The sequence below is a fragment of the Canis lupus genome, chromosome 2 (genome assembly GCF_003254725.2).
Source record: "Canis lupus dingo isolate Sandy chromosome 2, ASM325472v2, whole genome shotgun sequence".
Lineage (NCBI taxonomy): Eukaryota > Metazoa > Chordata > Mammalia > Carnivora > Canidae > Canis > Canis lupus.
Genome location: NC_064244.1, coordinates 54,463,278 through 54,490,119, shown reverse-complemented (window position 1 = coordinate 54,490,119; position 26,842 = coordinate 54,463,278). Strand labels below are relative to the sequence as shown.

General features: G+C 35.7%; 1 protein-coding gene across 4 annotated transcripts in view; it reads right to left on the bottom strand.

Annotated features, from left to right (window-relative positions):
• The window catches only part of TNPO1 (transportin 1), a 96,676-nt gene that overhangs the window by 11,152 nt on the left and 58,682 nt on the right, over positions 1–26,842 (bottom strand). For 3 of the 4 annotated variants that reach the window (XR_007407038.1, XM_025448166.3, XM_025448167.3), the window contains exons 9-22: positions 25,935–26,053; positions 18,626–18,686; positions 17,873–18,041; positions 14,186–14,338; positions 13,234–13,459; positions 10,937–11,108; positions 9,422–9,508; positions 7,973–8,080; positions 7,681–7,839; positions 7,514–7,601; positions 5,032–5,130; positions 4,727–4,822; positions 1,802–1,877; positions 823–922 (exon numbers count right to left, since the gene is read on the bottom strand). Coding sequence is in view for 2 of the 4 variants with exons in the window: in XM_025448166.3 (XP_025303951.1) it covers positions 823–922; positions 1,802–1,877; positions 4,727–4,822; positions 5,032–5,130; positions 7,514–7,601; positions 7,681–7,839; positions 7,973–8,080; positions 9,422–9,508; positions 10,937–11,108; positions 13,234–13,459; positions 14,186–14,338; positions 17,873–18,041; positions 18,626–18,686; positions 25,935–26,053 (1,713 nt within the window). In the remaining 2 variants the exon portion in view is untranslated. The remainder of the gene's footprint in view (positions 1–822; positions 923–1,801; positions 1,878–4,726; positions 4,823–5,031; positions 5,131–7,513; positions 7,602–7,680; positions 7,840–7,972; positions 8,081–9,421; positions 9,509–10,936; positions 11,109–13,233; positions 13,460–14,185; positions 14,339–17,872; positions 18,042–18,625; positions 18,687–25,934; positions 26,054–26,842) is intronic. The other variant, XR_007407045.1, reaches the window with a different exon arrangement.

Sequence of the window (26,842 nt, the reverse complement as noted above, 5' to 3'; positions counted from 1 at the left end):
AAGCCAGTAATTAATAATGTTTCTAAACCTGAATTAACAAACAACACAGTCACATTAACAGAAGAGGGAAGGTATCAAAGGTATTAATTAAAAGATGTTTGTCTTGGAAATTAAAGGCTATTTTGCTGGAAACACCTCCCATACTTTCTTTTCCTTGCAATTCATCTGCTGAGCAACCTGGGATACTTTAACCTAGAGTTCCACGGCCTGCATTTTATTTTGTTGATCTCGTACACATGGCGCCAATCAAATGTTCCTCTGTTTTGTGTGTCTTGCAAATTTCGTATCTGATACTTTTGCCAAATAACTTTTTGAAACGCTAAAAATGTCTAGATATTATATGAACTAAGAAACGAGGAATAAATCGTAAGCTCTCCAAGTTAAAACAGTTTCAATGGCTAATTCAGTATTCTATTTTGTGCACTAATGAATTTCTAAGTAACAGAAAGTAACCTAACTACTTGGGTCACTCTCTTTAGTGTAGATATCTGCAAATTCAACAAACTAATATTCAATGGAAGGAGGCGTGTGCAAAGATAATGGGGATGAAATATGCTCTGGTTTAATTTGAGACAAGAATAATAACTTTAGTATCCCAGTGCTATTTATTTCATGACAAAAAGTTTCAGGAAATCATAAACAAGCATTATCATCTCAAACTATTAGAAAATATACAACTTTTTAAGAACTTAATGTTTTTGGTATCTTTGAAAAAATATGTAATATATGTGACATTTTCCTAATTAAAGTGTTTAAAAGTTCACACTTTAAAATTTCATTAATTATAACATTAAAAGTTAGAAAATCTTTGTGACATCTTACTTGGATTACTCCACTGGGATTCACACTGATCATGGTACAAATCCCACGAAATGCTGAATCCTTTTCCTCATTGTCCCTTATGTTTCTGAGAGAGGTGCACCTATTAAATTATAGAACTGAGTTTAGCATTTAAGTAAAAAGCAGGTTCAATCACAATACTAATGGACAGTATTTAATGGAATAAGCACCACAGTATAGATAATGTTTAGAGTCAAGGAATTTTTCATCAAGTTCACATTTCTCATTCTTCCTGCATGTCTGGCCCATCTAATCTCAATGTAGTGGAAGCCTTGAAATTCACATTTTCTTATTATAGAAAGATTGCATCTATAAAATGGACAGCTGATTTTAATCTATTTAAACTGTTAATGAGGCTGAGCCAAGAGTAAATTATGAATTTTTAAAACTGTATTATGACTTGTATTCCATTAAACACTACTAAAAATGACTTGAATTGAAAGATTATCAATTGAAAGAAGCAAAACATAGGATATACTGCCACAATATAAACTACTGTTATACAACTTATGGTGTAGATGTTTAACTTTACATTAACAAGCAAATAAGGTTTTTATACATAACGTAATTTAAACATGTATTTCTTAATGCAATCCAAGTTTTCAAATTAATTCTAAAAAAGAATGCAAAAACCTAAATTTATAGAATTTGCATGCATCTTTATTTTACTGGTGGATATTTAAATGCTTTTCATGTATAATCAAGCTTTTTAACACAGCAAGCATGTGACAATCTTATCCCATGCATCAATTAGTCGTTAGCCACAACATAAAATAAATATACATGACGATGCTACTGAAAAACCTCACAAACCTGATAGGACAAGATTAGTCACATGGTTGGCAATGATTAAGGATTGTGATTTTTGTAACCAACTGAAAATATATCTAAAAGTGAGATAGAAAGAGAAAGAAAGAGTGAAGAAAAATGAATTAAAAAAAAAAGATTGAATAATACACACCAGGGTCTTATAAACTGCTGTAGCATGGGGGCCACCTCTTGAGGACAAACGTAACCAAGACGACCAATTGTTATTGCTAAGGTAACGCAATCACGGTTATACACCACCAAACGCCAACCAAGACATGAGCAAATGAGGGGGAAGGAGAAAAAATAAAGAAAAAACAACAAATAACTCAGAAACAGAAACCAACAGAATTTGTGTATGATAATAAACATAAGATTTCACCAGTGCTGTTTATTACCACCCCCTAAAATAAGGGGCAGCAACATATATGGCATACTCTTGGAAAAAGGAAAACAAAAGGAATTAAAAAAACTTTAAAGATTGAGAGAACACCAAAAACCATGATGAATTGCTTTTCTCGCTCAATCTAATATGAAGATACTCTGTTATTAAAAAGATGAGCGATTAAATGCATGGATTTAGAGATTTTCCATTCAGAACCAGTTGAATTTTCAGAATTTAATAATGAAATCTATGTTTTTCCCCCAAGAAATATTAGTAAATGTGAATGATTACATTTCTGAATTGTTTACTCAAACACAATTCTCAGAAGTTAAAAGTTAAAATTTCTTTGCTTCTCTATGTCTTTTTAAATAAGTGATTTTCAATCTTTTAAAATCATCTAGGAATTTAATCCCAATTTAGGTTGTTTTGTTTGTTTGTTAACATTTCTAAAACAAACCAGTGGACTATCTGTTGCCTGATAGAAAAATCAACCATCAAATTTTAGGTGTTGCAGTATACACTGAATAAATCAATTGGTCAATCATTTGATGCTGTGTCAAATTCCGTTCCAATAAACCTCTGATGGTGATGACCAATGGTAACAACTCAAATAGCCCACTAATTTCAAACCGTATTTGACATGAAGGAAATTTACAGTCCACTGTAATGACGTGATATGTGGACGGAACAAATAATCTGTCTTTGCTATAAAAGGCATAGCACAAAATAGATAATAAGACATTATACTGATCACATGCTAGTACTTTACTTAAAAAGAATTTCGAAGTGGGAATTACTTAAAACATATTCACCATCAAAATTCAGCAAGTTTTTAAACTTACGAAGAGCTAAAAGAAGTTGCAACTCAGAACTGCATTCTGCAATTCAAAGGTACATACATATAAATACATTTATACACAACGGGAAAAAAAATACAAACAGAAAACAAACCATAAGGTGCTTTAATGGTGTTCTCTCAAAAACTTACAGGTTAACCTTTCATAAAAAAAGGGTGGGGGGGAGGGGTAAAGAAAAATGTTTTAAGGATTACTTGAAGCAAACTACACAGATAATACTAAAATCCAGCAGATTCATATGAAGCAAGAGAAAGAAAACCTATGTTCAAAAGACACAAACTATGCAACATTCTCATTAAACAGGCAAGTATGAACAATCCAATGAAACATGCGATAAAGCAGATGATGGTCCATTGAGAAAGTTCAGTGTAGGATATACTAATTGGAAAAAGAGCAAATAACCGCATACACTAAGGAATTGGCTTTATGAAATATTAAGAAAATGTAGAGCTGCTAAAATCTACAGACATTAGCCTCTGACAATGATCTTATTTTAGTAATTAACACCCACCCCGCCTTTTGGATAAGGAAAAATGGAAACATTTTCTGCAGCCACTTGTGATAAGATTAATCCAGTGAATCCCAAGTGTTTTTTCAATCATATCAATTTAATCTGTCAACCTGATGGGCGTTATCAACTACTTTTGATTTAGAGTAAAATCATACTTAGAATATAAACTTATAAATAAAGCCAATTTGTTAAAGGAACTATAACAAATTCACAAGCTGATATCCCACAAGAAACTTTAATATACATTACATTCAACATTTATTTGCAGTTATGCATTCACATTTAAAAATAAATAGGAAGTTTCTTTAGGTTCAACAGTAATTTTATAATGGCAAGTGTTCCAAATCTGAATGTCATGTATAGGTACTGCATTCTAAAGAGATAAAAACCTGACAAGATTTCATAACCATCCTAATACACAAATTTTTGTACTTTTCAGCAAGACAATCTAATTCACTTTATGATATAAACAGTACCCATACAGCCAAACAGCTATAAAACTGTTTTTTAATTCAAAGATTTCCTTCCATACCAATAAACATATCAACTTTAATCACATTAAAAAACTTTCTATATTCAAAAAATATAAAATTAAAATGGCTTTGAAAACAAATTTTCTTATTTAAGAAATCTTATTTTAAACTTTATCCAGTATTTCAGTAAATCCCTGACTATATTTACTGGAATTCTCTTAGTTACATAAAGAAAAGGATGTGCCTGATTTGAAAACAAAATTCACATCTTTTATCCTTATTAACAAAATTCAGGGAGGGTGGGAAGAAATCACCCTGAAATGTGTTCTATAGTATGGAAGGTACTCTTTAATATCAACATGCTCTCTATAAATGCAAAAGAGAAACAAGCCTCCTGAATAAAAATCCCACAAAATACTGCCTAAGTTCTCAATTTGAAGGAAAATATACAGTAAAATATGAAATACACATGCATTGTTAACCAATTATAGCCCCTATACTGATGTCTATTTTTGGTCACATTTTTATAGATTAAAAAAATTACTTCCCAGCTGCCAGTTACTCTCTGAATTAACATAAAATTAAAATTCATATTGCTCAATAGTTATTTTAGCTGGGGTCCATTCTAGGGAGTATTAAAACACATAGAATAGAGGAACAGTGTTTTTTGAAAGTCTCTGACAATTGGTAATGCAATACAGTTAAAACAGTACATATCATTACTGAGAATCTCAAACAGCCGTTAATAATAAGCTGTGTTTCTATAGCTAGCTTTGCTTTGGTTTCTCTACGCATCTTAAACTTAAAAGGCAAATAGTTTTCTCTTCACCATAACAGTTCAGTCATGTGGTACCTGTATTCTCTAACAACGTCTTTGGTGTGTTGGGTCTGTTAATGATTTCTACAAGCTGGTGCAACACCATAGGAATATAAGGCTGCATCTCTATACCTAAATCACCCCCAAAAGAGAAAACAAAGAAAGAAAAATTTCAATGTTAAAATATATCAACATAAAATACTTTTGTTGCCTTTATTAACTGTGATATAAGTTTATAAACATATGTAAATAACTCATTTAAATTAAAAAGAAAAAGCAATTACAAAAATACTAAGGAGTCTAAAAAACTACAGTGCATTTAAAGGGGAAAAAGATCTTACCCATTTGAATGGAGATTTCTCCAATTGCCCATGTGGCATTATTGCAGACTGAAATGAACTCTGGATTTAGGTTGGTTCCCAATATAGGCATGAAATCAGCTAGAAAAAAAATTTTTTAACAACTATGTAGTAAACTTTTCAACAGCAGTGTATTGTGCTTTAAAGGAAATCTACTAGGTAGAAACTGAAATCTAGGCAAGAAATAGCAATTTTTAAAAGGTTTTCATAATATTTAAGAAAGTGAAAGAGGCCAATATCTGGCCACTGAACTTTTTATGAAGTAGACCAGGAAACATCAGCTTTGGTCTATTTTAGGTATCATTAAAACGAGTTGGTCAGAGTAATTACTCTTGTTTATCAGATGGAGAAAATTTAAATTAAAAATGAGGAAAACATGATACAACTTTCTTCAAAGCTAGTTTTTCACACACACAAATTTCTTAAAAAAAAAATAAATCCATGATTTTGGCTTTTAAAGTGACTTTTACCTTAGTGCTCAGATGGTGGTCTCTAAATATCATTTTCCACTTAAAAGGAATGAGGGCTTTCAGAGAAATGTCTCATTGCAGGCTCAAAGCAGGAAATGTACAAAACAAGCCTGGACTATTTTGTCATACCAGGAAGGACCAAGGAGCCAATTGGCTTAAGCTCCCACTGCCAGTGGTAGGACAATTTGAGCATCGTGAATTCATACTGACACTCAAAAAGAACCAAACACACAAAAAAACTAAACTCTGAAACACAATATAGATACCTGTGGAAGATGCTGGGTATCATTTCATTATTTTGAAAACTGGTAAACAAAGAGAAAGAATCAAGTAATTATCCTGCCTCCCCTATATGGTTTGTACCTCACGGTAATAATACTGGTATGAGAAAAGTCTTTATGTATGTATTCTCACTGTTAAGTCAAGAATTATCGTTTTTAAAAAACCCCCAATGTTAATAGACTTAAGCCAGGGTTTCTATATCTCAGCAATACTAATAATTTGGTCTAGATCGTTCTGCCATGGGGAAAGGGGGGCATATAGAGAGGGGAGGGTACTTTATCACTCATTGATGTTTAGCAACATTCTTTGCCTCCACCTACTAAATATGAGTAACACATCCCCAGGGTTAAGTAAAATGTCTCCAGACACTACCAATTGTTTGGGGTTGAAGGTATCAAAATTGTCCCTGGTTGAGAAACTCTGATCTAGAAAATAATAACCATGGTTGATAACAAAGAAAGAGAGAGAGAGAGAGAGAGAGAGAGAGAGAGGTAACTAGATAGTGTACCTCCTGAAAAAGATACACATGGTTTATGAAGTCTTAAAAAAAAAAAAAATCCCTTCATACAAGTTTAAATTCATAAAAACTAAATCATGTGGTAAATATTTGTAAAGTAGCTATTCATAAGAATTCATTAGTTTCACTCATAGTAGTACATTTAAACATGAGGGTTTAATATAGCATAATTAATGTTATTATCCAAAGTTCAGAAATACACTTGTTAACTGAGAACTGGGTGAAGTTGGTCAAAGTTGGTCAAAGGGTACAAACTTCCAATTATAAGTTTTGGAGATGCACTGTACGACATGATGATTGTAGTTAACGACATTTTATGTTTGAAAGTTGCTAAGAGAGATCTTAAAAGTTCTCTTAATAAGGAAAAAAAATTCTTTTAAGTACATGAATTGATGAATGTTAACTAAACTTACTGTCATTTTGCAATAGATACCTATATAAAATTATTATGTCATACACCCAAAACTTACACAATGTTGTATGTCAATCATATCTCAATAAAACTGGGGGCAGGGAGGGAAAGCTAAAACACCCAGAGTATACCTCTATCAAATGAAAAAACCATTTCAGGTCCGTGTTTTAAACCATGGTCCACTAAACTGTGTACTGTAAGAAACTATCATCCAAAACATTGGGATATAGAAGTGAAAGAAAACAAAAACCCATTTAAATCCATGATTCTGATAGCAATTCAGTTTATGTTATTCAAGGAATCCCTTAGTATCGTCACAAAAGGCTAAGACAAATGCTATACTATTAGAACAAAAACAAATCATTAAACTGTTTGAAGAGTTTCCTATGATGGCTGAAGAAGCACACTGGTTTATCATTAGAAAGACTATTATTACTTCTGGGTACCTCTAACCCCCCAAAAAGAGGCTACTCAAAAATTACCAGGAAACTAGCATAAAGGTACCAAGGTTTGATAGGTGGCTTGTCCTTCACACTAAAGTACTACTTTTCCAGCTTTTCTCCAGTCACATGAGTGAGTGCCTAATGAGCTGCTGGAGTGATAATGAATTCAGCAGAGCAAGGGGGTTCCCGTCCTACCTGCTTCACTCGGAGCAGCTTTAAGTAGTAAAATGTACATTTATAAATGTTGGGTTCCAGGACATTTCAGTCTAAGGATACAGAAATATAATTGATGTAAAACTAATTTAAAAAAGCGCATCATGGCAGTAGTAAATACTCATACCTATACAAGGCTTAACATGCTGAAAGCAAGCTTTCGTCAGGTCACCTAACAGGGCGAAGGAACTCTGTCGAACTTCTGGCATTTTATCCTACAAGGAATAAGAAGAAATTAACCCAATGTGACACAGAGAATCCCGTTTTAATACATTTTAATTTAACAAGTCTCACCTGCATGCACTGATACATTAGTGTTAGAATGTTACTTCGGGCTACTAGCTGTTCGATGTTGCCTCCAAGTCCTTCAGCCAGGCCACTCAGTAAATCAAGAGCCACTATCATAAAATCTTTATCAGGAGCCTCATATTGATCTGGTTGAGCATTGTTCAGCTGAAATTAGACAAAGGGTTTAAAAAAACTTACTTTGATCAGTTAAGTGAAAAGATTTGTATACATTATGTCTATCCTTAGAAAAATGTTTATGATGCCAAGGAGGGCAGGTATAAATAGTCTTTAAAAATACCATGGCTTGTGCAAGAGTCTTCTGTACTAGGTTTACGCAGCGCTGGTACACAGGTTCACAGTATGGAAGGAAACCAGACTGCAGGGCTGTGGCAACTGAAGATAGGCACTAGAAAAAAAAAATCAGGTACAAATGTAAATTTCTGGTTATACTTAAAATGATGATAAATGCTTAAGAGCGTACTCAGTAAAATTCTGGTCATTTATGAGTTCATTCTACTATTCTATAATAGGTCATCTTTGCAAACCTCTCCTCTTTGGATGCGACTCACTGTTGTTTAGTTTGCTGCTGGTAAGGGGAGATTTCCTCCAAGAAAAAAAAAGTTTCTGTAATGAATATTATCCTTAGAGAACCAGACTAAGTATTATGTATTCCTATTTTTTTCCCTCAAATATAAGAGGTATTTGTTTATACTCTCAACCTGCTCAATGATGTAGGCGGACTTTAATGGGCACCTTCTGAGCCCTGCCTGAAAATAAATCTATTTAATCAGAATGATCCTTGTTTTGTTGGGCCCAGAATTAGCCAAAGCTCTTAGTTATGGAAGTTTTTACTTTGGCTACGGACAAACCATGGCATAAGTGGTGACCACTGAAATGACAGGGGAAAGAAGAATGATAATGACTGAAATGGCTCTACCAACACCAATTCATTTAAGTTATTACATTTGATTATGTAATAACGTAACTGAATTACGTTCAGTTATTTGAATAACTTATCAAATATCAAGCCTCAACCTGGACAAAAAAGGGTAAGTCCCTCTTTATTAGCACCAAGGCTTGATGCTACTTCACATTTGACTATATGTGTGTATCTACACAATAGGTATGTAACACATAAAATAATTTGAACTATATTAATTATTGTGGCGTAGTTATGTTTCCATATAAAGAAATGCAATTAAATATAGGATATTAATAGGCTAATACAGAAAGATCTCCAAGATATTTGATTACCAGTGAAGCAAAGCAATCAAGAAAACATGTAATATAATCCTTTGATGACCTTAAAAATACAAACCCAACCTAACACATCCATTATGGTTTTTCTATTTTACAGTATTTCTTAGTATGGATGTACCATAATTATATTTTTAAAAAAGATTTTATTTATTTATTCATGAGAGACACAGAGAGAGAGGCAGAGACACAGGCAGAGGGAGAAGCAGGCTCCCTGTGGGGAGCCTGATGTGGGACTAGATCCCAGGACCCCGGGGTCACAACCTGAGTCAAAGGCGGATGCCCAACTGCTGAGCCACCCAGGCATCCCTGCATGTCCCATAAATAAGGAAGGGCAGTTAACATACTTATTCAGCATTTTAACAGGAATGGTTCAAAATGTACATCTATTAATATTTTACTTATCACATATACCCACATTTTATACTTACACAGGTGTTTCTGATTAAACACACTATTAGATTAATTAAAGGTTACCAGATTAGCATACCTCAAGTAAAGGGAAGAGATCTTTATCTTCATCCTTTAACATGTTCCATTTCTGGATCAGCGGAGGCATTAGCATCTGAATATATTCCTATTTATAATGATGAAAAAACACATAAAGCTCCACTATCATATGTAAATAATTCCATTTTGGGTCTATGAAAATTAAAATCCGTTTAAAGTAATTGTGTAAAATCATTATGGAATGCATTTTAAGTCTCAGTCTGCTCCACTTAACACCTTAAAAAATTTTTTTTCTGCTTTTCATTTATATAACCTTGTTCTATTTTTAAGTCATCTTATACCCTTTTTTGAAATAAAATGTATACAAATGTACCACTACACAAAAATTATTTGGTCATAATCAGGGATAATTTGCTTAAGTTTTACTCTGATTTTTTTCTGTCCTGGGGCTTATAACATGTAGCATGGCCCTTGCTCTAGAATGTTATAAATGACAGATAAATTTAAAGAGACATTTACAGAAGATTCACAATCATTTAAGTGTTTTTATTTAAATTTTAAAATCCACAATATACTAAATAATAGTTGTGTAAACAAGAGGCACAGATTCCAAAGGGTCTAAGACATTCAGAAACACTCCTCACTCCCCTGCACACAATACAAAACCAACTAACATCAAAGCAAACCCACAAACCAAATGTCCTGTACCAAGTTTTAAGTATAACTTATAAACACAATTTCTTAAGAATTTTCATATAGCAATCACAAATATGTATCTATTCTTCTGTTGGGAATTTCGAACTATACTGAAATTCTATTATTTAAGTCCTATTTAGACAAATGCAATTCTATCCTCCTCTTAACCCTACAGGAAACAGAATTTGAATCTTTAGCCATACATACTTCTTCCATACCACTATTTAGCATTTTTAACTTATTATCCCGATTTCTAATTGTTTTATCTTAGTATATGTTCCCCATGCCTGTACATTCCAGTGAGAAAACAAGTATGTCTAGATGTGGTATTCTAAAGCTTCAATATTTATGAAGTGGTAGATATAAAAATACTTGGAATTAAGTAAAAGCTGAAAGCCACAGTGTAAGACCTCAATCCTTTCCTAGATAGTGTTGGTGCACTCATGTGATATGATAGGATTTTCACACCAAGAACGTATTTACTTTTATTATTTATTTATTTTTTAAGATTTTATTTATTTATTCATGAGAGAGAGAGAGAGAGAGAGGCAGAGACACAGGCAGAGGGAGAGAAGCAGGCTCCATGCAGGGAGCCCAACGTGGGACTCGATCCCAGGTCTCCAGGATCACATCCCGGGCTGAAGGCGGCGCTAAACCACTGGGCCACCTGGGCTGCCCACCTATTTACTTTTAATACCATCTAGAAAGTAAATATACTTGCTGCCTTCTTCAGATACATTCTTAAAGTACAACACTAACTGTTCACATCTCCCCAATTTCATTTCCAGATATATGTTAATGTATTGATTTTAACTGTGGTACATATTTACTTTTTTTTTAAATAATCACAGATACTCACTGGTTTGTTTAAATGATGTCCTACTGAATCTGCTAAAGTTCCTATGGCATCATAAAGAATGAGCAAGTTCTTATGCTGGTATTTACTAAATGCGAAGACCAAGGTATCAAGTATATAAGCAAGGTAAGGAACAAGTTCCGTACAAGCCTCCTCTTCTAAGGTAGCAAAGGCACTACAGTTAAAAAAAAAAAAAAAAAAAAAGAGAGAGAGAGAAAGAGATTATTACTGTTGTAGTTTATATAATAGAGATAGAAAACTAAGTCTATAGTTTATAGAACATTTATTTACACTTTCCGTGCCTATCACTTTACTTCACCATACCAGAGGCTTATTTTTATTATTTCTTCCCCATTTCCTAACACTTCTTTCAAAAATGCTGGAACCTATGGGCATTTGCTTCACGGCAAAAGTAAAATCTGAAAGTGCTGTTGGTTCTTATGTCAGTCATTCAATTCATTTATTTGGTATTTACTTTTTATTTAGTCACTTAGTGCTGGGGCTATAGCAATGAGTGAAACAAGCTTAAAGGGAGCTTAAATTCTAGTGGCTGTTCCAAATTAATGAAAACAGAATTAAAACTTTAACTTCTAATCACCATTCAGATTACACTCTAAGGGTCACAAAAGGACACAGAAACATTTTTAATTGTGTTTAAACACAATTTAATTGTGTTTTAATTGTGTTTAATTGTGTATCAAACACAGTATCATGACCTCCTAAATGTTTGTTAGCAGGAGGGGGGAATGGGATGATGCAGGTGGTCAAAGGGCACAAGTTTTCAGTTACAAGAATAAATTCTGAGGATCTAATGTACAGCACGGTGATTATAAATAATAATAGTGTTGTATACTTGAAAGTTGCTGAGAGTAGACCTTAACCATTTTCACCACACAAAGAAGACTTATGTCAACTCTGTGAGGTAATGGATGTGTTATCCTGATCTTGCCAATTGTTCCATAATGTGCATGTTTAGCAAGTCATCGCGTAGTACACTTTAAATATATGGATTATTTTTGTCAGTTTTTCCTTGGTAAAGGTTAAAAAATGTTGGTCTGAGTCCTACACTATACATTAGAATGCACAGTGTGTTTGTGAGGACAAATCTGCCTCATTTATGGCTTATCTATTAAGACAAATATATATGAAAGGCAAACACTCCCGGGTCTGAGGAGTTAACTTCAATCTAGACCTAAATTTATCCGGACTCTAAGGTGTACCTGGCTCTTCATTTCTAAAATGAAGGTTTGTATTATTTTCTATTCTAACCACTCAGGAATTTTCTAAAATGATAGGCTTAAGCTATTTGTTAGTGAAAACCCTACCTTAAATTATAAACTATTTCCTTTACAGCACTTGCCATGAATTATAATTATATGGATGTTTGGTATTCTATACTAGCCTCAAAGTTTAAAGATGGCAGGGACTGTAAACTCAGCACTTAATATATCCCTAACAACTAATAGAGAGTTTAGAAAAACAAAAACAAAAACCAACAACAAATTTGCAGGAAACCAAACATAGTCTGTATCCTTCTCTCGTTAAAAAAAAAAAGAACAACAACAAAAGGTAGTACTATTAATCACCAGAGCCCCTTTAGTTCAACTTTCTTTTATTAAGAATGAGAATGCATCTAGGTATTTTTGCTTCACATCTGGTAAAGTACAATTCCACTTAAATTTATTCTCCTCTTTTTCAACTATTTCTTATTAACAAAGTCAACCATAAAGCAATTCTCGTTAGAAAGTTAAGAGCTGTAAGTGTGTCAGGACTTTTCAAAACAGAAAGGTTTGTTCCAGAAAACTGGAATATTTATAGTAATGAAACTAACTGCTGATCTGATACAAAAACACAGCAGCAAACCCAAATGACAGAACAGCTGCTGGAGCAGATTCACTAAGTGACGGAGGACAAGTACTGTAGGGCTTTCTAATGGAGTTGTGGTAGCTGGTTTTTACACTAATGATGTGAATCTGCTCAAACTTTGTTATCCCTTCAAAAGCGAGACGTCCACCGTCACGTCACCACTCCCGATGTCTGCAAGAATTAGGGTGGAAGAGAATTCTATTGTTACCATAGCCACTGAGAAAAAAAGAAATGAGTTGAAGGAACAGCAAACACTGATGCATAGTTGACTCACATTTTGATTTACAGAATCATCAGATTAAAAAATACAGGTAATAAAAGCTCCATTAATGGTTTAATACCAACATTCCTCCACAAAGCTGAAAATTAATTTCTCACGGAAAATGTCCCCTCCCTTCCCCGCCACAATTAACAATGTTATGGATTTGTCCCACCTGCAGGCAGCTTCTTGTACTCTCTTGTTGCTGTCCAGGATTCGCTTTAGCAACTCTGTCATTAATGGCTTCAGGTACGTATCGGGGGGCTGGCTGACTACCCAGTGTGCATAGCGGCTAAGAGTCCAGCACGTTATGGAACGCACAAGAGCCTTTTTATCAGAGAGGCACTGAATAAGGTGAGGAATGAGCTCAGGCAGGTATGGAATCATGCCTTGCATACAACCTGGAAAAAAGGTAACAAATCTCTCAGAAAGTACTAAAATTCGGTTAAAACAAAATTATTTCAGCTGAATACTAAATAAACATATCCATAAAAAATATCCAGTCATCTCCACTGCAATATAGTACAATAATCTGCTCCAAGTTAAAAACAAAACAAAACAAGCTAACTGCTCCTAAGTATCTTCTAGTAGGGTTAACAAAGTTCACTTTACATCTGTTACACAAATAATGGCTTTCAAAAGTACCTACCAAATACTTCGATTTCTTGTGTATACAAGCCTAACAGTCAAGACACATTAACCCTCTATAGAGGATGATGAGACTCTCCTACCAGGCTTTTATACTTAGCAAGGGAGAAAATTATTTTTCTAGCAATGGGGATGCTTCTGACATCAGTCCTCTCATTCTGTTCCCTTTATTGTAACAGGAGCATTTGTAAAATATCTGGGAGGGGTTATAAGTTAAGCCTATAGCTGTTTAATAAGAGTTAACTGGTTGAAGGTAAAAGCTTATCCTAAGATAGCTTTTGGATTCAAATATCTTTTTTTAAGGTTAGTGTAGATCATGGTGTCCTTTATTCCACATCAGCAACACCAAGAGAGCAAAAAAAGTATGTGAATTCCAGACTGAATGGTCTTTGCTTATCAGAATAACTACTCCTCAAAGCGGCCCATCTGCATTAGGGTCCATCAAGGAGTTCACAGTTTAATTTTGACTTAAGACTTACCTTCAGCAATTGCTCCTAAAACCAAGATGCCGGATTCTTTAACAACCCATTCGTGATGAAAAAGCAACTCTTTCAAAAGGGGCAAAATATGTGGCAAAAGCTCATCACGATACACATTTGCAAGAACGTCTAGGGCAGCAGCAGAACATTTTCCTAAAGAAACATTTAATTCAGGAATATTAGATTAAACTCTATTATCATGAGTATTTATTATATGTGTACCGCCTTAATCATACATCTAAAGTTTAAAATAATTAAATAGCAGGTAGTCTGTCTCTATTAACAAGAAATACTTTTTTATGACCAAGAATTAGCAAACTAATTACGAAGATCTTCTATTCTGTATATGACTGCCACACAGGATTTATCTATCCAGAAAAACCAAAACAAATACTGTTCCACTCAATTTCATGCTTCTACAATATGATGTCCAATTCTACAAATCTGCAGCAAAATGTGTACATTTATTATTTCTACTTAATATTTCTTAGTGGTAGATCATTCAGGATCAAATACATAATGATTCAGGAGGAAGTTAAGCAAATAAATCTCACCAAGTCACCAACACGTGAAGCATAAAATATGCCAGAAAATATTCTTTCCAGACAAAGGAACCTATTAGCCATGGAACTAGGTATCAATTCAGATTGCATTTAATAAAATAAATAAATAAATAAAACCAAAAATATAGTTAAGTATAAAAATTTTCCCCAATGTGATTAGGCATACTGAATAGTTGGTCATGAATTGTTCCACAGTATTAAAATTCATATTTAAAAAAATCCTTTTTGAAAAAAGGCTGTTAAACTAGAAGTGACACCTTACTCAAAGAAGGGTCTTTGTTGTACTGCATGGTAAATCCATACAAATGAGTATTACATCACCACAAAAGAGAAAGAAATCTTTTTTTTTTAATTTTTAAATTTTTTAAAAAATTAATTAATTTATTTATGATAGTCACAGAGAGAGAGAGAGAGAGGCAGAGGGAGAAGCAGGCTCCATGCACCGGGAGCCTGATGTGGGATTCGATCCTGGGCCAAAGGCAGGCGCTAAACCGCTGCGCCACCCAAGGATCCCCAAGAGAAAGAAATCTTTATGTACTAATACAGAAATGAGTTACATGATATATGGAAAACAACCAATAAGTACATTTAATCTCTAGAAAGTCAGTCTTTTCTCCAATAAAATAAAAACAAGGGTTTTTTTCCCCCTGCATGTTCATAGAGAAACTTCTGGAAAGATATAAAAATGGGATGTGAAGTAGTAGTTCCCTTCCCCAATTCAACATATGTTATATAGCTTGTGTAAAGTTAACTATATGTTATTATCTTTTTTAAAAAAAAGATATATTTGAGAGAGAGAGAGACAGAGCAGGAGGGGGAGGGGAGAGGCAGAGGGAGAACCAGACTCCCCGTCCAGCAGGGAGCCCAATGACACAGAGGCTTGATCCCAGGACCGCAGGATCATGACCTGAGCCCAAGGCAGACACTAAACCACGGGGCCGTCTGGGCGCTCCCTGTACTGTAATCTTAACCCATCCTGTCTCCAGCCTCAAAGTAGGGACACCCTGGGAGAAGGTCCAGTAGCCCCACACAGCGCAGTTTTGCTTTTGATGGCTTTAGTTACCTTTGGTTAAGTGCAGTCTGGAATGGATGATCCTCCTGATACACCACCCGAAGGCTAATAGTAGCCTAATGTTCTCATCATGTCTATCTCATACTGCCCCCCGAGCTCATCATGCAGACATTTATTATCTCATAGCACCACAAGAAGGGTGAATGTTGCACAGGAAGAAATCCTGAGAGACCACATTACATAATGTTTACTATGGTATGTTCAATGCTCTACTTTATTATTAGTTATTGTTAATCTCTTACGGTACCTAGTTTATACATTAAATTTTATCATAGGTATGTATGTGTAAGAAAAAAACCATATATACGGGGTTTGGTACTGTGTGTGATTTCAGGTACCCACTGTCTGCAGATAACAGGGGGCTGGCTCTGTGATAGCAGTGAAGAACTAGGGTTCTCTTACTGTGAGAGAGCTGGGATCCAAAGTTAAGTGTGCCATCAGTACTAGCCATGGTAACCAACCTTGGGCAAGTTTCTCTTTCTGCAGCTTCCTTACCAACCTAAGGCTGTTGTAAAGATTAAATGGGAGGTGCATGCCAAGTCCTTGGCTTAGTGCTAGGCACACTGGGCACTCTAAGGAACTGTTACAGGAAACTAAAGGGGCAAGAGGAATTAACGTTTAACCAAATGAATTACACAGTCCGGCCTGATGATTCATGTCCCTAACTGCTTTATCAGTTAACTAGGGGAATTCTGTTTCCCAGGGGACAACAGGCCATGTCTGAAAACACTGCTGGTTGTCACAACTGTGTGTGTGTGTGTGTGTGTGTGTGTGTGTGTGTGTGTGTGTGTGTGTGTATGGTGCTGCTGGCAGCTACTATAGAGTCATGGCTGCTGCTCAACATCCTACAATGTACATGACAGCCACCACAACATAGAATTATGTAGCAAAAGGTCAACTGTTGAAGGTTGAGAAACCCTAAATAGAGCAGCAAAGCTTTAAAAATCAGCACACAAACAAAAACAAAACACGCGTCTCAGTTCCTCATCTCGTTAGACTGTGGCCTAGAATGCCAGTTCAACAGATATGATTTGCAGCTAAGGTTGAAAACAAGACATTTCTAAAAGCTTTTGAGTATGACAAAACAATTTATGTTATTTTAGATTTATCCTTGATGATCAACTAACACTCATGCAAATTATCATGAAAAATAAGTTTATGTTAAGAAAACAGGGGTAGCCTGTGTCCAGTGTTCCTGTTTCATAATGCCAAATAAAATGTATGGCCTTTTGAGAAATGGCAGTTTGAGGTAAGAATTCTTTAAGCAATAGAATGAACATTAAATATAAGAACAGGTCCACCAGGAAAATGCAAACCAAAACCACAAAAAGATAATTGTATCTACTAGAACTGCTATAATAAGATAACAGAAGTTGGCAGGCATATGGAGAAACTGGAACCCTAAGACAGTGTCGTAAGAACGTAAATGGTGGGGCCACTTTGGAAAACAGCCTAAACAGTTCCTCAAAAGTTTAAACAAAGACTTATCATATCCTACTCCTGTTTTATCTCCAAGAGAAGTGAAACCTATGTCCACACACAAACGTTACATAAATGTTCAAAGCATCATCACTCACAACAGCCAAAAGAGAGAAACAAATTGTTCACCAACTGATGAACGGATAAAAAACGTGTGGGATACCCATATAATGGATAATTTTTCCACACTACAAAGAAATGAAATATTGATAATATACCGTAACCTGGACAAACACTGAAAACCTGCTAAGTGAAACAACAGAGTCATGAAGGACCAGATATTGAAGGACTCCATGTACAGGTAATGTCCAGAATAGGCAAATCCAGAGAGACAGAACAGATATTGGTAGTTGCTTTGGGCTGAGGGATCGGAAGAAAATGGGGAGTGACCGCTAATAAAAACAGGATTTCTTCTTAAGGTGATGAAATGTTCCAAATTTTATTGTGGTGATGGTTGCGTGTAACTATGAATATATGAAAAACTACTGATTTGTGCCGTTTCACGAGGGTACTACATGATATGTGAGTTAGCTCTCAATAAAGCAGGCAACCGTATTTTTCCTTTTGACTTACTTAGATTCCAGTCAGAAATTGTATCATCATCATCAATTTCATCGTCGTCATCATCTTCCTCTTCAATTCCATCTTCATCATGCTGCTGAGCCACTGTCCTTGATCGATGAAAACGTGGCCTTATATCCTGTTCGCTATCAGGAATTGTTTCATCTTCTTCAACATCACCCTATTGTGTTTTTTTTTTTTAAAGAAAAGTTTTGATGGTATTAAAATGTTATAATAATATATACATGAATAAAAGAATCCAAATACTGAGAGATGATGCCATGCAGATGAAGGTATATACACCTCTTCATTAAGAACCACTCCCCTCTGCAGAAAACAGTTCTTTATTAAGAGGAGAAGAAACTATTCTGTAACCCATGGTAGGTATCAGGCCTTTTGACTGTGTTATATGGCCTCCCATCAGCTAGTATAACCCAGAGTACCTGAATAAAATTCAGACTATATTTAATAAATTTTAAAATAAACTATAAATTATTTGAATCAACAGGAAATTGATGCTAACTCTGCCAGTGTCACCAGCTGGTTCCAATGAAGTTAGAATACACTAGCACCCAAATTCATTGTGTACTTCTATCTTTGAACTCTGTAGCATATTTTTTATACACACACACACACACACACACACACATATAAATAAAAACCTTACTTACACAGGGTCTATTTTAAATGAATATTCTGTTAATCAAAGATTCTCTAAAGTCTAAAAAACAACCTTGCCTATTCACCAGAATATAGTTTCCTTACCTTAAGTAGGATAATATCTATATCTGAGTACTTCATGCCATTCACTAATACAGGAATCAATCTATAAAAAAAATAAAACCATGAAATATATATTTAAAGATTTCCTAAGAATTATTAAAAAGTCTTAATGACCTTACGTATACTACTAACACCAAAGAGACAACCACCACTGCTAATCTGGTCTTAGACCATACCGTGTAATGTCTGCCCTTCTCAAATGACGAGTATTCCTAATACAAAGCTGAGGCCTTTTACATGCTCATGCATGGGATCTACTGTTGGAATCTTAGTAGCTTGTCAACACTTAGAAATAAAACCAGTAGCAAAAAATTTACAATTTCTCCTCTAAGAATTTATCCTGAATATGCTAACACACATTCCCAATTCTTAAAGATTAATAATGTTCCTTGTAACAAAACTGGAAACAATATGAATATCCATCATTTAGGGCTTCGTTAGAAATAGGTTAAAAATGAAACACATATAGCACGGTTCAATTGGAGTTAAACATGAGATTACCCATGTCATTACTTGTATAAACAGACTATATAGGAATGATACACAAAAAATGCACACAAAAAAAGGTATTTTTGGGGAGAGAACTGAATAGGCAAAAAAGGGATAAAATTAATCATGTATTTCTAAATATTGTGACATTTTTACAATGAGCCTACATTCAGTATTTGCACTCCTTTTAATGAGAGATGATAGTGTTTAAAATGCAAAATATATTAGGTCTAAAGTAATTTATCCTAAATAATAATGCAAAAATGAAAGAGCTTTATCAACAAAGGTTATTATAGTCTTCACTAAAGAACATAGGAAATTTTAATACATTAAGAAATGAAGAACTTAAATTTCCAATAAAAAATTATTGAAATTGGGATATCATATCCAATCTGAAGTATTAATGTAGTGATTAAGACACAATCAAGATGTCTGTAAACGTGGGATCCCAGGTATCTGGGATAGTTAAAAAAATTTACCAGTTCATGTAAGAAAAGGTCAAAATACTAACTTCGATTCCTTTTGTAGCTATGAGAATTTTAAGCTTTGACTAGTTTTTTTTTTTTTCTTTTTTAAAGATTTTATTTATTTATTCATGGAAGACACACAGAGAGAGGCAGAGGGAGAAGCAGACTCCATGCAGGGAGCCTGACGTGGGACTCGATCCTGGGTCTCCAGGATCATACGTCCTGGGCCGAAGGCGGCGCTAAACCGCTGTGCCACCGGGGCTGCCCCTGACTAGTTTCTTAAGTTTTGATGATTTCCTTTCTTACTGGCCCGTCACACACTTAAGAGTCTACTGGGGGGATCCCTGGGTGGCGCAGCGGTTTGGTGCCTGCCTTTGGCCCAGGGCGCGATCCTGGAGATCTGGGATCAAATCCCACGTCAGGCTCCCGGTGCATGGAGCCTGCTTCTCCCTCTGCCTGTGTCTCTGCCTCTCTCTCTCTCACTGTGTGCCTATCATGAATAAATAAAAATTAAAAAAAAAAAAAAAAAAGGGGTCTACTGGGGATAAAAAGTTATGAAAACACTTGGGAAGCATTTAAAAAGTTCACAGTTCTAGGGACGCTTGGGTGGCTCAGTCAGTTGAATGTCCAATTCTTGGTTCAGGCTCAGTTTATGATCTCAGGGCCAGGAGATCAAGTCCATGTACACCTCTGTGCTCAGTGCTCAACCTGAGTATGCTTGGGATTCTTTTCTCTCCCACGCTTCTACCCTGCCTCCGAGGGTACATATGTGCTCACATGTGCGCTCTCTCAAAATAAATAAAATCTTAAAAAACAAAGTCCACAGTTCTCTGGCTTCTGAATTCTACCTTTCACTGTTCGTGGTGGCTTGCGAAGTGTGAATAGATAAAAGAAGTTCATACTCATGACCACCAGCAGTGGGCTTATTAATAAGCACTTCCCTTAAAACCTATTGAGAAAGGTATTATGATCACCATTTTACAGAGGAGTCAACTAATGCTTAGAGAGGTTACATTATTTTCACAAGGTCATTAATTTTAAATAATGGGAAAGTCAGAATTCAAAATCAGGCTGGCCTAACACCAAAAGTAATTTTCTTCCCCCATACCAGACATAAGAAACGCTCACTCTCTACATTCATGTGTTAGGCCTTTGTAGAGGCTTTATTCAAAGAATTAACTCCTTTAATGTCAATTAAATAAATATATGTGCAATACCAACTGTGAGTACAACTCTGTCATCAAGGAGAGAATATTATAAACCCTTGTTAACTAAAGGAATAGTAATAGGGAAAAGAAAGCAGTGGGGTTTAAAATTCCCTAGAGATATATACATAAAAAAGGGGGAGGGGGGACAGCCACACTTTGTTTAAAGTCCTTCTAAATTCTAAAATACAGATTAATAGTAATTTAACATTATAGCTAATATAACATGACTATATAAAATTTATAATAAAACCCAATTTCATAAGCTATAGGCATTTTGCAGCTGAGTCAGATTCATTTCCATCACCAATACAAAAAAATCATTCATCTTTGGGACGCCTGGGTGGCTCAGCGGTTGAGCGTCTGCCTTCAGCTCAGGAAGTGGCCCCGGGGTCCTGGGATGGAGTCCTGCATCGGCCTCCCTGCAGGGAGCCTGCTTCTCCCTCTGCCTGTTTCTCATGAATACCTACCTAAAATCTTTAAAGAAAAAATCATCTTTGGAACTTCGGGGAAATAGGGAGGACAGATGGCAGACTATAAAGACAGTGAGGCCCTCCGCCCCTTTTTAAGATTTTTATTTTATTTATTCACAAGAGACACACAGAGAGAGGCAGAGACACAGGCAGAGGGAGAAGCAGGCTCCATGCAGGGAGCCTGATGTGAGACTTGATCCCGGGACCCCGGGGTCATACCCTGAGACAAAGGCAGACACTTAACACTGAGCCACCCAGGCGCCTCACCCTTTATTCTTTTTAAGATGGAAAAAATGGTAAAGTTATGGAGAAAGAAGTAAAAGATCACGTTCAAAGAGAGAATGTATCTATATTTGATAGAGTGAGGTCCCTGAAGAAAAGATTATGCTATCCAAGACCATCAGGAGAAAGACTGGTTAGGTGAAGACAACCTATGTGAAAATCTATCTTTAAGTTGTGGGGCAAGATGAAGGGTCATTTATTTTCCCTATAAAGCAGAAGTGCTCAGGATGAAAGAAGAGAATTCAGAAGAACAATGAAGGTTTGAACAGTTGTTCTAGTGAATGGAAGATAAAAGAGGATCTGAAAAAAGAAAAGTTGGCAGCATGAAGAGTCCACGTGACAGTAAAAACCATGGATTTCTATAGCCATCAATTCTCCTGGTGGTGTAATTTTCCCAAAAACACAAGACAAGAAGCAAAGACAGTTTTTAGAGCAGAGCAGGGGAGATGCAGGGTAGCTGGAGGTTTATGGTCAGTAGAGTTGACCTGTGGATTATGATGTCTGTGCCAGAGAAAGAAAGAACGAAAAAATGTGCAGGAAATAAGGGAATGCTAAGCTGGTCAAGAAAATGAAGCTGGAAACTGAGATATGGAAATTAACTCTGACCATGCGGCAATGTGCCACGTGTCTGATGAATTCCAATCTTGTATGGCAGTTTATTATTTTTAGGTCTAATTGCCTCATGTAACCAATGGGAAAAAAAGAAATTTTTTCCCTTTCTTTTTAAAAGTAAGCTCTAGGACAGCCCAGGTGGCTCAGCGGTTTAGCGCCACCTTCAGCCCAGGGTGTGATCCTGGAGTCCTGGGATTGAGTCCCATGGCGGGCTCCCTGCATGGAGCCTGCTTCTCCCTCTGCCTGTGTCTCTGCCTCTCTCTGTGTGCCTCTCATGAATAAATAGATAAATCTTAAAAAAATAAATAAATAAAAGTAAGCTCTATGCCCAACATGGGGCTTGAACTCACAACCCTGAGATCAAGGGTCGCATGTTTTACCAAATGAGCCAGGTAGGAGTCCCAACAGAAAGAGAACTTTTAATGCAACATCATGGGAAGGCAATAATGTTAACTGCAACCATGAATGTATCCTGAGACCTAAAATATGGACTAGGCATTAGGTTACTTGTTTTATGTGGATTAATCCATTTAACAGTGTCAGGAGATATTACTGCATAAGAATAAAGGCGAGGAAAAGCCAAAATAACTGGGATAAAAAAAGAAATGAAGACTTGCTCTACCAGATAGGAAAATATATATGATTAAATATTTAATAATCAAAAGAGAATAGTGGCTAAAAAAGAAAAAAAAAAGAAAAGACCAAGAGCCCAAAAACAAGTAAAAAAAAATTTTTTAAAAGATTTTATTCATTTATTTATGAGACAGAGAGAGAGGCAGAGACACAGGCAGAGGGAGAAGCAAGCAGGCTCCCTGCAGGGAGCCCAATGCTGGGATGCCAGGATTGTGCCCTGAGCCGAAGGCAGACATTCAACTGCTGTGCCATCGAGGTGCCCCCAGATAAAACTTACCGTCATCCCTTGTCACTTTGGTGCTTTGTGAGTTCACACTAATAAGAGAGTTCTCACTACATATACAATTTTTACTCCTAAGCAAATAGTTTTTGCTCATAATAAAAACGAGTCTAGTTAACAATGCTAGGAAAAACTAGTATCTTTTATTATATTTTCTATCTCAGCATCAGATCAATGTTGATATTCTCCAGTTCTCAAAATATATTATTCAAATGAAAAATAAAAGCCTTGTTTAATATAAAAATGGATCCCAAACCAATGGTTTGGAAGATGTATAAATAAAAGCCAGTTATCACGGACTTGGGTTATTTAATATCAGCAGTAATTAGCACAGCAAAATGATTGAGTTCTGCTCTTATAACCTGCTACCAAGTTCTTGCCTGCTTTAAAGATATTTAGGTTTTATTAGTATAATGACCGAGTAGGAGCATGAAGCTAAAATTGCACATTATCAAGTACTTCCTAATGTTATAGCTTGGGTTTAAATTAACAGAATTTCTTCAGTTTATGTGAATCAATGTTTATATGACTTTTGGAGTCATACAGTCCTATAGTAAGAATCCAGCATATAGGGGTGCCTGGATGGCTCAGTCAGTTAAGCGGCTGCCCTTAGCTCAGGTCATGCATGATCCCAGGGTCCTGGGGTCGAGTCCTGCATTGGGCTCCCTGCTCGATGGGCAAGCCTGCTTCTCCCTCTCCACCGCTGTGCTCTCTTGTGGATAGATATCCAGCATATTATAAAAGTGGCATCATAAGTAGGGAGAAAAAACATTAATATATGGATTTCCTAAAGAGAGAAAATCCATTTAGCACAACACCTGGCACTTTATTCCCAAATAAACTCCAGAGAGTAGAACAAAATAGAGGTGCAACTGCTGCTTTCTGGGTGGAAAAAGGATTTACTGAGAAAGAACTTTATGGACATGAAAATGAGATCATCCAAGCAATGTAAACATCTGGAAAAATGTGACCCCACCAATATTGTAACAAACTAAACAAGTGGCTTTGGTTTTTGCTCATCCAGATTGCTAAGACTGCATGCAATAGGCTGGGACACTGGTGCTGACTTTACCACACAACAGTTTGAAGTATTTATGCCCCTATGACCTTGGTAAAATTCACTTGTAAAGCTTTCTACCTGAGGGGCACCTGGGTGGTCATGGTCTCAGGGTTGTGAGGTTGAGCCCCGGGTCAGGCTCCACGCGGGCCATGAAGTCAGCCTCAGAGTCTCTCCCTCTCCCTCTGCCCTTCCCCACTGTCTTTCTCTTTCTTCCTCTCTATTTTTTTTTTTTAATTTTTTATTTATTTATGATAGTCACAGAGAGAGAGAGGCAGAGACATAGGCAGAGGGAGAAGCAGGCTCCATACACCGGGAGCCCGATGTGGGATTCGATCCCGGGTCTCCAGGATCGCGCCCTAGGCCAAAGGCAGGCGCTAAACCGCTGCGCCACCCAGGGATCCCTCTTCCTCTCTAATAAAAGATTTCTACCTGGAAGAAGTAACCACTTATGGACAAAGAAAGATGCTGACTCGGCCATTATTTATGATTTTAAAAAAAGGGCAAACAATTTAAATATTCAATAACAGAAGAGTCAATTAAATATACATACATAGTATACACACCATGAGGGAAAAGTACTCAAAATTTAAAAAATGATGATACAGAGGAAATTGCATATAACAGAACTGAAAAGAATAAAAAAAATAGTATAATCAAAATTTTAAGCACTAAATATAGCTAGACACCACATGAAGTACTTTTTACAGACTAATACATTTAATTCCCTCCCCAATACTCTGAATAAATAGTATTTGGTGTATGGTACTAACACAGAAAAAAAAAAATCAAAGACAACATATCAAAACTACTCTTACTGATTACTCAGGGTGGTGAAAATTATTATTATTATTTTTTAAAGATTTTATTTATTTGAGAGAGAGCACAGTGGGGACAGAGGGAGAAGCAGACTGCCCACTGAACAGGCTGCCATGGGGCTCAATCCCAGGGTCATGACCTGAGTGAGCTAAAAGCAGACACTGAAACAACTCAGCCACCTGGGTACTCCTGAAAATTTCCAATTTTAATGTTTTTCTACGAGGCTGTATTTATTTTAAAAAGAAAAAAGCATTACTTTTAGAAGTAATTTTAATATATGTATCAAATCATTATGTTGTACACCTAAAACCAACACAATATTTTATGTCAATTATATCTCAATAAAATTGGAAAAAAGTATTTTTAAAAACCTGATGTAACAGCATTACAAATGGGCTTAATAACAGGCTAATAAAAAAACTAGAAAGCATCTATAACTATTGGAAAATCAGTTTTTGAGGGGAAAAAAAAAAAACCCCATCAGAGTCCAGTCAAATTGAAATAATTAAAAAAGAACTGTGCCATGAATTATCCAAAATTATGATTTAGAATAAACCATGTAGTTAAAAAAAAAAAAAAAAAAAAACTGAAAACAAAAAACAATGGCTTCCTGAAAAATCTCTTTAGTTATAACCAAGTTATGCCAAGTAAAATTAAGTCTGACTTTTTAGAACTTCATTCCCTGATGGCAGAAGAATGTCATCTAAAAAATGTAAAAATGAGGAATTACTGTTAATTTTTTTTAATATATTTTTTTAATTTTTATTTATTTATGATAGCTACAGAGAGAGAGAGAGAGAGGCAGAGGGAGAAGCAGGCTCCATGCATCGGGAGCCCGATGTGGGATTCGATCCCGGGTCTCCGGGATCGCGCCCTGGGCCAAAGGCAGGCGCCAAACCGCTGCGCCACCCAGGGATCCCCGAATTACTGTTAATTTTAAGAACAAGGTAGCATGCAAAAGAAGGAACACTTACTTAGGAAGATGCCTGACAAGTACATCTTTGCATATGGGTTGCTCAGCCAAAGTGAGCCAGAATTCACAAGCTTCTAAAGCCACATTTTCATCTTGATCTTGCGTCCTCTGTAGCATGTACTGAAAACAAAGCATTAATGTTAATCAATTTAAATTATAAAACTAAAATAAACCTAATTATTTTTTTAGCAAATTAAAGGTCCTCTGCTACTGCCTTAACTTTACAGTGATTCTCAACCCAGGGTTTGGATTTTTCAAAAAGTTTCCGAGTCAACTCGAAAATGCAGCCAAACTTAACCACCACTTTAGAATGCTGCCTAATGAAAAGTGTTCAAATCACGAATGGTGTATCTGCTTCTATACAGGTGTATTTTATGAAACCCTTGAGATTTTAAACCTGTATTAAAAATTGTCTTCTTAGATCAAAATAAAAAACTCCATTGTATCTTTCTTTAAAATGAAAAATCTTTTAATAACATCATAACTCAAGCTGTCTCTTGTATATATTTTCACATATGTAAAGTGATATACTATACAAATACAAAAGTAAATTTTTTAATATTTAGAAAGAAGTAGGGACATTTCCTAGTGCAACTGTAGTTTCCAACGCCAAACCAAATTCACTCTTAATTGTAGGAATAACTGATCTTAAATTTACCCAAAGGCAGCGCCTACCCCTCTTAAAAAAAAAAACAAAAACAAACTTTACGTGTTAAAACAAAATAAATCTAATCAAAGGCACACATATGTTTTTCCAATGTACCCAAGCCTGGAAATGAGGTCAAGTGTTGCATGAAGTCTTTGTATTTATCCTTTGCCTGATTAGAACATCTCATGTGGCAAAACGTGGCAACACAACAGTCGTGATAGGCCAGCCGCTATTACATTCCACATGGTGTCCTACTACCT